Source organism: Trachinotus anak, unplaced genomic scaffold (assembly GCF_046630095.1).
Source record: "Trachinotus anak isolate AG129_WGS33_773 ecotype Australia unplaced genomic scaffold, CSIRO_AGI_Tana_v1 ptg000004l, whole genome shotgun sequence".
NCBI classification, from domain to species: domain Eukaryota; kingdom Metazoa; phylum Chordata; class Actinopteri; order Carangiformes; family Carangidae; genus Trachinotus; species Trachinotus anak.
The window spans coordinates 12,513,712-12,527,305 of record NW_027273855.1 but is presented as its reverse complement, the minus strand read 5'-3'; the positions used below and the strand labels follow the sequence as shown (position 1 = coordinate 12,527,305).

The following is a 13,594-nucleotide window of genomic DNA, read 5'->3' as shown; positions in this document are numbered from 1 at the left end:
CATATTTAAAAGCTTTCTTTGCCTAATTCTGGCCTACCTCTGGGGACCAACTTTTTCTAAGTTCTATACAGTCAGAAAATGTAGAGCACAATAGAATACAGTATTCAGCTTCTTTAGATACTGTTCAGGTGCATTCATAAAGAGCAGATCATTGTGATCCAATACAGGTAAAAAGGTGCTGAAATCAAGAGTTTCCTTGCCTGAAGGGAGAAACAGGATTTATTCCTTGAAATGAAAATTTTCAGCTTTTCCAATGTGATTTGAATGACAAGTTCTGATAAGTAATAATACCTCAATACTTACATGTTGTGACCATTTCAATTTCAACTCCTTGTAGAGATGAGATCTTAGGAAGATGTCACCTCTTTGCCATTTGAAAATAGCATGACTTTGGATTTGTCTGCATTTAACTTAAGTAAAATAAGACTGAACATCAAAAGGCAGAATACAGGCATTCAAGGGTTTGGACTACTGAAGTGGATGAGTAGTAGACAACTGTATCATCTACATAAAATTTGAATTAAACAGTAAAAATTATCACAGAGATTATTTACATTTATGGAGAACAGCAGTGGTCCATGTATGACCTGTATACTGTACTGGACTATTAACTGTGAATTGACTGGCCTAGATTGAAAAGTTGCAGTTCAACATTTAATAACTGACAGGGTTTTGCTGCTGTGTACACAGTCTTTCCAGACAAATGACTAACTAGGGCTGGGCAGTGTGACAGTATATAGACAATATAAATTTGTCAACTGTCAGAGATTTCGCCATACACTTGTTACCATGGTACCTATCACTTGTAGGCATTCTGCAAATCAATAAGTAAGTTGGGTTTTTTATTATTTTTGCAGGTGCATGGTTAAGTACTTTGGTTTTCATTGAAATCACCAGATCAGCAAAAAAATATACATTTACATCTCGTGACTGTATCCATAAATAGTTTCTCAATCAATTTTCCAGGGAATGTAGTATGTAACACCCTTGCAATGTCAAATTACCTTATAACTCGGAAGGTGCCTGCTTAAATCCGCACTTGGAGACAACATGTTATCAAGAAATCAACTAAAAATAGTTATGACAAATTTTGAAATAACTGTAGACCAACAAAAGACACTGTGATATGTTTTCATATAAATCTTAATGTACCTGAACCATAGAAGATCAACATTCTCTCTTGATCCAGATATCCTTACAAGTTTCCATGGAGTTTATAAAAACATTGAGATTCATATAGTGTGCAGAGATCTGCTTGTCTAAACTGGCAGACACCCATGTTATTATGTGCTCCTTTTGCTAAGTGACTCATTCAGGATTATACCACACAAACAACTTGAAAAACATTGAAACCTTATTTGATTAGCTGTCCTCAATTTTACGCATTACTTCTCCGGCTTTTCCCGATAAACCAGAGTCAATCCAAGAATCTGTTATGCCATGATGTTGCCAATTTTGGCCACTTATTAAGCAACTCCAACAGAAGGAGCCTGACATCCTGACAGAGGCAACAACTGTTGGACTTTTTCTTTAGTGCCCCAAAATCTCCAAACCATAGTTCTGTGGCATTATGACTGTTTTAAATCTAATAGTGTTGGTTTTAGAAAAGCTAACACACATGAAACGCAGCACTAAGCATCAAAAAAGTAGATACATGACCCTCAATGGGCTTTAACATTACTCAGATATTCTGAAAGTGAAATATTCCCACAAACTCCAAAAATAGGAAAAAAGAGGGGGGAAAACTCCAGCCATTTCCTATTATATGGTTGTCTAGTCAGAGGGCAACAGGAAAAGCAGTAATAAAACGTCTGGCTTAAAAAAAAAAAAAAAAAGCCAGTTCTGTTGTATTTGAAGGACACAGCTCCTTTCAGGCAGAAAGAGTTTCAGGAGGATAGAAAGTTGACATTAAAAGCCTGATTAATACCTGCTGTGCTTTACTTTACTGACTCCATTACAACAGACCACGGCTGTGACAGGGCACTTACAGTTTACTACTAAGAGGCCTGTATCGAACTGCTAAACAACATCTCATACCTAATTTTTACATTCTTCATTTCATTTGAAACTTTAGAAAGGCAACTGATGCCAAAGGTACTATTTTAGGTCAATAGTCAGGCCATTCTTTTATATTGAAAACCCAATTTGGCCTGATACCCCACACACCGCGTTAAGGATCAGTATCCCAAAGACATGACGTGACTTTTTGTGCGTGCAGGTGTGACTACTGCCGCTCTTTGGTCTTCGTGTTTTGGCCTGTGTTGCAGTGAGGCTGTGGCGAGCATTGTATAATGTGGAAAACTCTGCTGCTGGGAAGGCCACTCTAATTGAATTGTAGACAAGAGTTCATTGAGAAGTGCTTTGGCTCTTCTTCTAATGCAAGTAAACAACCATTTAAATGGGTCATGTCTCTTCAGTGATCGGAAAACAGGAGGGAAGAAAAAGCAAGCAGCGGGTGGCCAGCATCTGAATGTAAACAATCTCTTTTTCAATGCCTGTCCAGCATTCAGGGAGAGAGAAACATGTTAATTTGCACACTCTTTGAGCCAGGAGTTTACCATTCCCTTTCCATGTGGCAAAGGGCCATCTTGCAACGTGCGCAATATGCAAATCATAACTAACAGAACAATAAAAAGTCTTCCCACATTTACCTTGGACTTCAAAACAAACATGTCCATTAGTAGCATAAAAGGTGGCTTGTGGAGGGATATATTTGGGCTGGGATGCTGGCGTGGGCTTTTTGGGGTCCTGGGCCCCTGGGTTGGTTTGGAACTGATTAAAATGCAAGAGGAAGGGCTCTCTGGATTTGCCGGGCCAAGGAAACACTTGTGTCTATTGTAAGGCCCAATTTAGACTGGGCCCACCTGAACGTAAGTCCTAGTCTGTTTGTTGACCTGTTGAGTATATAAAGCTCATGATTTACCAAAGACAAAGTCATCCATTGTATGGATAAAATGTTTGAATGTATTGTATATTATAGAGTTGCTAAATATTATTAGTCTATCACTTTGCTATGACTTGTCCTCTGATGAAATTTAAACTGTAGTGTTTTAGCTGCGAAACCGGTTTAGCATTCTTTTTCTACTTTTCTTTGATCACTTACTTTTTCTTCAGTGCAGTTCTGTTCCAGTTTATTAGGTTCACCTAACTAAAACAAATGCAGTCCAACATAACAACTCTGCAACAAATCATAACATCATGAAGTTTACAGAGTTCAGGTTTGTTGATTCAACTTAATTGTCCGTCTGGTCATTTTGGAGGCTGCGGTTTGTGATGCTATTAAGCCGTAAAATGTAATACCGAGATGTGTTTCTAACATTTAGTCTACTTCCACTGGCATTATGGGGGTGGACAACTTGTTATGAAATACCAACATCCCATTTATATCAATTAGGGGAGCCCAGATATTCCGATCATCGATAGTATAGTGAGTCTCCCCACAGCCCGCTGAAAGCCGAACCAACACTTCTTCTACAACAGCTTGAACAGAGCCTGAACTCCCGGTCACGACCTGGAAAAGTGGATGTATCGGCAGCTCTACTGGAGCGCGCTACTTCAAAGCAGGAATCCCTAATAAAGTGGCAACCGAGTGTACGTGGGCCTTGTGGACACTTACACCACAACAGCTCGTCACGCTAGCTGAGATAAAAGCAGCCTGGTCTGCAAACAAGCTCTCGTGGGCCGTGGGGCCGTCCACGCGTGACCACGGGCTGTAGCAGCGCGTGGGTCCAACGTTCGGAGCCGTTGGTTTTTAAATGTAAAATTTTTAAAAAATCGTTTGTTCACCTGAAGCGCGACCGTTTGTTACACAACAAGAAACCGTCGGTGTTAGCATAAACAGCAACACAACATGGCTCATGTTAACCGGGGGGGTGGTGGTGGTGGTGGTGGGGGGGGGGCACACAAAACATCTCATTATTCCCTCCTGAAATTGGACGTTCGGGGGGTGACAGCTCGCTTACGGGTCTTGTTTTCGACAACAAACGCGCAAATGTGATGGAAAGAGGAACACTGAAACCGAAACAAGCGCTCCGGCAGCCGCCGTACGAGCAGAAAGACAGGGGAGAAGGGGAAGAAAAGGCGCCCAGCAGACAGACCTTTGCGAGGCAGCGAAGCAGCAGCAGAGCGGACGGCACCGGGTAAGGCTGCAGGGTCCGCACTTACTCCATCGTAGTTTTCTGCGTCCTTGTCGTCTAAGCTTTGACCATATCGGGCAGGACATGAATTAGCTGAATGATGGCTGCTCTCTAACATCCCTCGCATCACGTGGTAAAATGCTCCCAGCTGCTGTGCTAGATTAGGACCTCCCCGCTGACGGGCCGCACTCCCAGCAAAGTTGGTTGCATATTGGTATTGCAGTTTATGCGGCTTTTCTGTGGTTATGTAAATGTATTTATAAAAACATGGGCAAATGCAATGATGAGCACATCTGAGATTAACTGAGGTAAAACTATACACGGATGAGTGAACACGAGTTTTACACTAAACTACATTCGTCGATTAATCGATTCTGACAGGTCTTTTTTTTTTTTTACTCAAAATATTTGATAGATGTTTTGGTTCTTCAGAGGAAAGAATTTGCTGCTTTAATTGACTTGGACTGTTGGTCAGGCAAAACAAGACATTTGAAGACATCGCCTGGGACTCTGAGAAACAGTAATCAACATTTTCACTGATTTTTTTCATTAAAAAAAATTAAAAAACGAATCAATAATGAAATAATTCTTAGTTGCAACCATACAATAAACACATTGAAATTTCATTGTTGAAATATAGCTTTAACTTGTATTCTGTCATTTTGAAACAAGCACTTTAATTTTCATTCATGAGTCTTCATATTGACATGCTTAGGTCACATTCACAAAAGGTCTCACACTATAATTCATGTATTTTATGTTTAAGTACTGAATTGTCAAATATTGTTTCTTAGTATTTTTCAATGTATATTGTTTCTTGAGTGAATTTATCATCCTAAAAACCCTTGTGGCAGCTAAGTGGTATTAATACTAATATATTATTAATTATATAGCTGTAATTAATAATAAAGTCTTATTATTATACAATCAAGTCAGACTGCAAAAGATGCTCATGTATCATGCTCAAGTATCAAACAGAATTGCACATTTATATTTACATTGGAAAAAGACAAGCGCAAGAACAAGCACGAAAAATTACAGGAGGAAACATGAAAAATCTGGCCTCACAGCTGCACGTCATAAGGAAAAGTATTATTACATTTCAAATATGTGGTTGTAGGTACATGAAAACATTGAATAATTAAATGTCATATTCTTTTCAAAACTATTGCATAGATTTGACAAAAATATACAGTGGTGTCCAAAACTCAGGCTTTTGGACCTTACTGTTGGCACATACAAAATTGCACAAACAATCTTGACATATATAAAACAAAACAAAAAACCTGAGATATATATTTGTTGGTTGTAATTCATTCACCTATGACTGAAATTAAACACGTTTTACGAAAATATCCACTTACCAAGGGCTCACCAATATAAAACTAACTTCAGGCCATTACCACCACAGGATCTTTTTATGTGTAATCTCAACTGCAGACACTGCTCTACACTACACTGGGCTCACATGCTGTGCAAGTCAGGTAGGACATCACAAAGCCCCTGTTCATTCACATCTTTGTTAGTTTTACAGTAAGGTAGGAAATTAGACCTTAATTGATAGTGAAACTATAAAAAGCTGCTTTGCGCTTAAACCTAGTCTGTGGTACATTCTCTGTGAGGGGTATCCACCATGAGAATTTGGTATCTTTCTAATATATGCTGATATGCTGTGTACTTATACGTCTTTTAAATGCATTCTTGGACACAATTATGCTATTATGGTCTGCTCTGGGGGTATGCATGTGATGTGTGTTGATGACAGGAACCATAATTGATAATCCACACTCCAGTCTGTCAAGTACACACACACACACACACACACACACACACACACACACACACACACACACACACCATATGACCAACTTCAGTAGGAGCGTGATACTATCGACAGCACCAGTGAACCATGATTGCTCACACACTGAAACACTGGTGCATCTTGTCGTTAAACTTGTTCCTCAGGCCATTCACTTGTGCACTGACATAGTTTAAAAAAAACAGAGAATGATGTTAAAACGAGTGGAGATCTTTGACATCAGTTACCGTTGCTCAGTAAGTCAGAATCATACTCCACGGACTGACACACTGACCCATGGGGAATGTCAAATATGGTGACTTACGATTTGGACTGACAAGGATGATGCACCCTGCACATGACCTTCATGTGCTGGACATCTGATGCAGTCACTTCTAATCTTTCAAACAAATATCTTGAGTAACAGAGCTCCTTTACAACAACAAGGTCCATTCATAAAGAGATGAGCACAGTCTTTTTTTTTCCATAGTAGTGACTATAAGCATCTATTTATTTCACTTACTGTATCAGACACAGTGTAGTGTAAAAGCTTGCTCAGAATTAACTCAAAATCTGCAACCTTGTGTGAGCCAGAGCATACACATGCACCATATTTCACCTGAGTATTGGAAAATCCTAGGACACTGTCGCCATCTAGTGGTGTCTCTGGAATAGACACACCCTTGAGGTTCAGAGCCTTGCACTCAGTCTGCAAGAAACTCACACACTTCATTAATTTATCACTTATCCAGATTATCATTTAATTCCTTGCAGAATCACAAGGAACACAAGATACAAGTTGCATGTGGTGGCACATTAGGAACAAGTGCTAAAGGCTGCAAAAGATGAATGGTTGAGTGAACAGTGAACATCTTCCTCCTCTTCACTTCCTTCTTAACTTCAGCACTCATGCATATTTTCACATTTGGTATCTGATTTCTTTGTGACTGGAATTAATAGGAGATTTAAAATGACCTTATTTGTCCACTGTGTGAGGCATCTGAAGGTAACAGGGCTCATTTTACATCCTTGGTGGGGAACATAGCTTGGCGACTTGAATTACCTTCCCCTCAGCTCATCTCACAGTGAAAATCCCATTTTCCCATGCCGTGATGGTGCAATGTGCTGAGCTTGGTGATATCTCAGGGCCCCTCCACAGTGGAGGAGGGGAGTGCAGACATGCTTACTGCCTCCCTTTTAGAAACCATCATTTCAGCAGGATCGATAGTACGTCCCACTCCATGGCTGGCAGAGCGCACTGCCTCTATAGGGGGGGTGGGGGGGTAGTGGGTAATGGTGGTGGTGGTGGGGGGTGTGTGTGTGTGTGTGTGTGTGTGTGTGTGGACAGCTGCACCAAGTCCGAGCAGCACACACAGCCAAGGTGAATGATCGCATGCTGCGTCAGACACTCAGCTCCTCGCTTGCGCTGAGATGCAGTTTCTGAGGAGGACCAGTGGGTGGATGCTGTCCTCAAGTGGTGGCTGCAGTTGCAGGCTCCATACTGATGAAGCATGAGAACTAGTTCAGCTGTCAGGTGCTTCATGTTCTGAGTTTTTTTTTTTTTTTTTATCTGACTCACAAACATGCCTTGGGATGAGTAAAGATCTGCAACCGTTGCAGCTTGCATAAAACCCTCCTGATATCTTTTTTGAATCGTCCTACACCTCTTTGACTGTATTGGAGGTTGAGCACTCAAATAGATTCATGCTGTAGGTGAGAAGACATCTCATGTTTCAGTGGATGGCTTGCAATATAAGACCTGCACAGCCCAGATTCGTATAGCAGAAATCCTTAGACAGCGATAAAAATAATCTTTACCACTTATTAGAGTTGTGTGCATGGACAGTGAGGTTTAAAAATTCATTCACTCTGGGAATACAGAGCTCTGCTTGGTTATTTATAATAACATAGTGCTGTGTATTGTTCAAGAAGCCCAGCAAGAAAATATAGCACACCGTTCTTTCAATTTACTTATTTTTGAGAAAATGCTTCAAAAACTATTAATCACAATGATTTTGACAGATATGGACACACTAAATTTACAAGTACAGATGCAACAAATTATTATTTGTTATCATTGATTAACCTATTATTCATATTAAATTATTTTTTCAATTAATTAATTAAACGTTTAGTCTATACAGTGTCATGGCATAATAAAAAAAGCCTGTCACAGTTTTTCAGAACCAAAGGTGAAGAATTCCAGTTTCTTGTTTTGTCAAACAGAAGATATCCCATATACAATGACATAAAAACAGAGGAAAGCAGCATATCCTCATACTGGAGAAACTAAAACAAACACATGTGTGGCTTTTTGCTGCAAAAGTGACTTATGATGTACTGCTTATCAATATAGCAGCTGATTAATTTCCTGTAAACTGACTAATCAATACGCTAATTGATTAATTGGTCTATTTACACGTTTACTGACATACAGTTAACATAATTCATGACATTCCAAAATAAAACCTGAAACACTGACTCACTAAAATTATTTTACACATTAAAATGATATAATATGGTAATTTGAACAACTTTGTATAAATGTACACTAAAGATCAACATTTCTATGCTGACGTGTCTTTGTGTGTGCATGTGTCAGCAAACATGTATTTAGCATGTACTGTACTTGTGTGACTTTGAGAAAAGTGCCTGCTGGTTTCGAGTAAGGAAAGGGCATCAGTTAAGAGAGGTGCACCACTGCGGGACAGGGGGCTGTGGATGGGACAGGATGTGTGGTGCAGTACGAGCATCCCCTCTGCTCAGACCGCTGCTCATTTGTCAAGTTGCCTGCAGACTTGAATGGTGCATTGCTGCTAAAACACAGATAGGCAATCAGCAACGGAACAGCACACCTCCAGGGAGGGGTCCCAGGTGGATGCAAGTCTCCTTGGATGATCTGCAGATTAGGGGGGTCTTTTCTTCAAGAATAGCCGCTCAGCACACACCAGAGAATCAAACTGAAGACAGATTTGTGTGTTGTCCTTATATAATTATTTCATGCTGAGGGACATTTGTATACCTTTTTTATTTTTATTTTTTTTACAGTGAACAAAAAGGAGCAGCATAGCTGGCATATTCCTCCATTTAACCTGAACACCACAGAAAATGTTATTTTGAGTTTGCTATGAGAAATTGATTAAACTGTGCAGCATCTTTTGAGCAGGGAAACAAATCATAGAACAAGGAGAGACGTTGTTAAATTTTCCACTTTCACAATAAAACATCAGTTTTCCAGTGTGCTTTCACTCATCTGACAGACGTTATTGTCATTAGTTGGGTTTACTCAGACTCTGTCCTTGCATATGAGCAGCACTGAGATCTTCTCCATACTGGGACATGCAGAGAAGCCCAGTGAGGTCAAAGCATTAATGACGGCCTGGTTATGCTGGCTAACGTGGCAGTAGACGGGCAGACCCAGAGAGCTCATCCTGCGGATCAAAGACAGAGACAAGGCCAGGAGGTGACCGGCTCGTCTGTACTTTGGGAGGGTGTAGGCCATCCTCAGCTCACACAGCTCATCAGACAGCACCCAGCTCACGGGACGGCCCTTCTCATCCATCACACAGTGGTTTGGCAGATGGCGGATACAGGCTCTCACGTGGTTGAGGCTATCCTGGTTGCCTCCATAAAGCAAGTGTGTGTCCACGAGCTCAGCGTGGGACTCATCCAGAATGGAAACTGGCAGCAGCAACACCTTCCTGGACCGCAGAGAAAAATATGAACAGAAATTATGAACATAAATCAGTGAAATGCGCATCGTATTTTCTAATCTCACTCATCGACTTCAAAAAATAATAGAGCTGTCCTAAATTGAGGTCATGAATAAATCTGAGGAACTCACTCTTGCTCGTCAGTATTCTCCAGGCTGTGGTGTATGAAGGTGTTATAACCCCCATATTCTGTGATATCTAGCCCACTGAGAGTGGCAAGTTCTTTGATGAGATCACAGCGTGAGCTTGGTATACCTTTCAGAGGCACAAAAGCAAATTTGTTTTAATTTACCTTCATCATTATGCCAGGGATGCAACAATCTTCAACTCTAGGTATCTACCATTAGAATATCAGTCCAACACCAGAACTCTCTTTTTCCCATATTTAATATCTGTATTGTGCACTGCATGAAACTCATTGGAATCATTTTCACTGTATATAAAGTAATTACTGGGATTATTGCGGCACCATAAGCGGAGTTAGTGGACCTCGATGACTGAATGAGTGTACCTGATAGCAGAAACACAAAAAGACGACATTGACGAAGACACTGTGTTTAGTGGTAGATCAGTCACATTGTGGCTGCAATCTGCTGAATAAGGTCAATATCGGCACAGATGTCATTTCAGCATATCACATCAGTGCCCTAATCATGGCATGGACAAACAGAATTATATGTTAAGGAACCATCTGGCTTAGAAAAAAATGTTATGCCATGCAGTTGTTTAAAACTACAGACAATAATTGCTTAAAAATATATGAATGATATAAATATTTCTGTTATTAATCTCCAATTCTAAAAAGTGAAAAAAATTTACTGCTCTCAAGTGTACAAATATATGAGAATGACAAATCAGTATGTGTATCCACACTTAAGTTTGATCATATTCTATATGTTTCTTATTGTCAACAGATTACGTGAAAAGACCAAAACCACCATTGACTTGATCCTACTAACAAGTATTTACTGTGTATCTAAGTGATATAGCTTATTCCTCTGTGCTATAGACCTCCATTGTTGTCCAAAGACTCTTAAAACACATGAGTGAAACACACTGTTGCACTGGGTGACATGTTCCTTCATTACAATGAAAACACACAGTGTAGTTTATTTTGAGTTGATCCCACACACACTGTGCTGCTGCCAGAAATACTCACTATATCGCACCAAGTGTTTCAGTCTGCAGGTGAAAAGAGTTCCCAATAAATGCACCATTTACTCCTAGTAATATTTGCTAAAAACGTACAGTGCCCAGCTGTTTTAAAAAAACGCTGAGCCCTTCTTTTAAATTAAAGTATATATTTGTGAGTAAGTTTTCAATCTTCTCAAGCGACCAATGGGCCTAGGGCAGAGAGCAGAGGCTGTACACACAGGCTGGAGACATTGATTTCTGTATTTGCACAGAATGTTTTGACACAAAAATGACAAAATAACAAAAATACAGAATATTGCAGCCTTATCCCTTAAGTACTTTACTCATCTCCTCAGTGAATAAAAGACATTAAACTCAAAAATAGTTTTGTAATAAATCAGGAAGGTTAACAGTTACATCCAAAAAGCGGTGCTGTTGGATGTCTTCATCATGCACCACAGTTGCAGTATAATCACAAGTATACTTCACAGATGAAAACTAGACATATTACAAATGCACCGTAATAAAAATACTGTATTTTGCTATGACTACTGATAAAAAATAACAAATTGCAGCCCTAAGTTATTCTAATACATCAGTTAAGGAAATGTTATGCCTTCATTCTTTCACTCTACCTCTGAATATGAGTCCGTTCCTCCAGTTTATGACCCTCTTATTAAGCAGCAGACTTCTCAGAGTTTCTGGGTTCTTGGTGAAGACGGTGCATATGTCAGGAATCACACTGGAGCTGCTGCCGCTGCTGCTGAGATACTTCACAGGCAGATTCAGACATCAACGGGCCACTCTGGAGGAGCCTATAAGTCATCTATCTTTGTCCCTGTGTGCCATACCTTTTTTTGACGGTAACAAATGGCAGTGGTGAATGTAGGCCAGGAGTCAACACACATCTCCAGATGACACAAGTTGTTGTGGAGTATATGCAACACTCCTCCAAGAACCTGGAATGCAGAATACAATACAGCAGGGAAAAAGACCAAAATAACAAGTGGCTTTCCATGACTGCAGTTGAAAATGGCACAGAAGTAACACCGGAGACTGAATTCAGCAGAGTGGAGTTTGGTCTACAATCATCAACCGATATTCACTTTTTCTATTAAACAAAATTGTTTTCTGCCTCACTACCACACAAACATTAATGTTTCATCACAAAAAACAGCAGCATTACGGTGATGGAGTGTGGCAGTTCCCTGTAAAGGATATTTTTCATCAAAGTGAGGTCCTTGACTGCTTTCAAGATGATCATTTCGGTTTTTGCAGAGTAGACTGGCCACCGTCTTGAATTCTTGAAGTCTTGACTGAAGATGTGCAATTTAGCCGTGAAACATTAATATTTACAGGTGTAGTTCAGCTGTTTTACAGCTCATTGGGCACGTACATGCTACTGCCACCAGATAAGATAAACACAAAGTCCAAAGTCTTTATTCTTTATACAAGAAATATTTATTTTACCTGCCCTTGAAAGTGTACATTTAACTGCAGTCATCATAAATGTACAAAATACTGAAAAGAAATTCAGACAAAAACATCTGTTACAGATTTCTTACACTGTTTAACTTAAAATTTTAAATACTGACGGTTGACAATGATATTATATGTTTGTAAAAGCCTAATCAAGACTTCTCTGCTGCAGTCTCCCTCAGTTAAGGCTGAACTGTGTGTAGAAAGCAGACTGGCTGCTGCTGACAGTGACAGCTGACAGAGTCGCAGCTCGTTCACCACAACAGAGCAGCCAGCTGTCAGAAGTTCAGCCACTCACCGTTATGTCAATCTCTCATAGACCTCTTACCATTATCTCTCATATTGAGGGAGAAACTGATGACTCCTCGCGCTTCATATGTTTTGCATATCCAGCTCATCCTTTCACAACAGGGTATTTAATGTCACAGTGAGTAATGCCATAAGCGATTCTTTGATAAAATCAAAAAGAGAATGCCCTTGTTAGTGACATAAAAGCTGCTACTTCATCCGTTGTGATTTCAAAATGGTGAAGTGTTTGTACTTCTGTGTGCTCACAGTCATTCCTGCGCAACCACATTTGACCTGTTTTGGAGTTGACAGTGTGTCTTTTTCACTCCACTTGGCCTTGGGAGGAATCTGCTCAGCTTTACAAAATGAGGTCAGCAAAGAAGCCTTGGTGCAGTGAAACACACCACACACCTTCTTCTACAAAGTCAGGATCCCATCATTCACTCTATCTTTACGCCAGACCGACTGAACTGAGTGGGGAGAGAAAGCTTTCTGTAAGTTAATTTATTGCCAGCTAGCCTCAATTATCTCCTCTCTGATTCTATTTTTCATTGCTTTAATTCATTTACTCACCCGAATCTTCTTCTTTTTTTTAACATCATCAGATTTTCAGGAATAAATTCTGCTTTTCTGAGACAGTAAATCTTCACAGCATGTCTTTTGAATCTAGATTTTCAAAGACCCAGGAGTCGGTCATCAGTTAAGGCAATTCTCCTCCTTGACTAAGGACTACTGAGAATTAGTCTGAATTGATGTTTAAACCAAGCAAGCTGCTGAGCTTGTGAATCAATGTGTCTATTATCTTTTCCGGACAGATCAATGGAGCCGGGGAATTGGCTGTGAATGGCAAAAAAAAAGACATGCAAACTCACCTGCCAATGGTTAGACTTAACTCCATTATCTGCGTGTGTCAAGACTGTCCATACCTAGCCGATAACCTTTTTTTTCCCTAAGATGAGCATTGCCTCAGTATTGTTAGAGCTCATGTCTGATAAGGTGTAAGTCAATGATGATGCCCTGTTATGACACCTACTGACAAAAACACC

General features: G+C 40.0%; 1 protein-coding gene across 2 annotated transcripts; it reads right to left on the bottom strand.

The window, feature by feature from the left end:
• Positions 1-8,943: 8,943 nt before the first annotated feature.
• On the bottom strand, positions 8,944-12,715 carry LOC139620433 (glycine N-acyltransferase-like protein 2). 2 transcript variants are annotated; one of them, XM_071475974.1, is made up of 5 exons: positions 11,968-12,200; positions 11,633-11,740; positions 11,417-11,552; positions 9,779-9,902; positions 8,944-9,635 (listed from the first exon to the last, which is right to left on the bottom strand). In XM_071475974.1, exons 1-5 carry the CDS (start codon positions 12,043-12,045, stop codon positions 9,221-9,223), a joined length of 861 nt encoding a protein of 286 aa, XP_071332075.1. In that variant the 5' UTR covers positions 12,046-12,200; the 3' UTR covers positions 8,944-9,220. The 2 variants fall into 2 exon arrangements, with proteins under 2 accessions (XP_071332075.1, XP_071332076.1); XM_071475975.1 differs by lacking the exon at positions 11,968-12,200 and adding an exon at positions 12,589-12,715 and having other exon boundaries at positions 9,076-9,635.
• Between the last annotated feature and the right edge of the window lie 879 nt (positions 12,716-13,594).

Coding starts and splice junctions, on each gene's coding strand:
- LOC139620433 (XM_071475974.1), bottom strand. CDS start 12,045: ATGATCATCTTGAAAGCAGTCAAGGACCTCACTTTGATGAAAAATATC. Junction 11,741..11,967: donor AACTGCCACACTCCATCACC/GTAATGCTGCTG, acceptor TCTGCATTCCAG/GTTCTTGGAGGAGTGTTGCA. Junction 9,636..9,778: donor GAGAATACTGACGAGCAAGA/GTGAGTTCCTCA, acceptor TCTGCGGTCCAG/GAAGGTGTTGCTGCTGCCAG.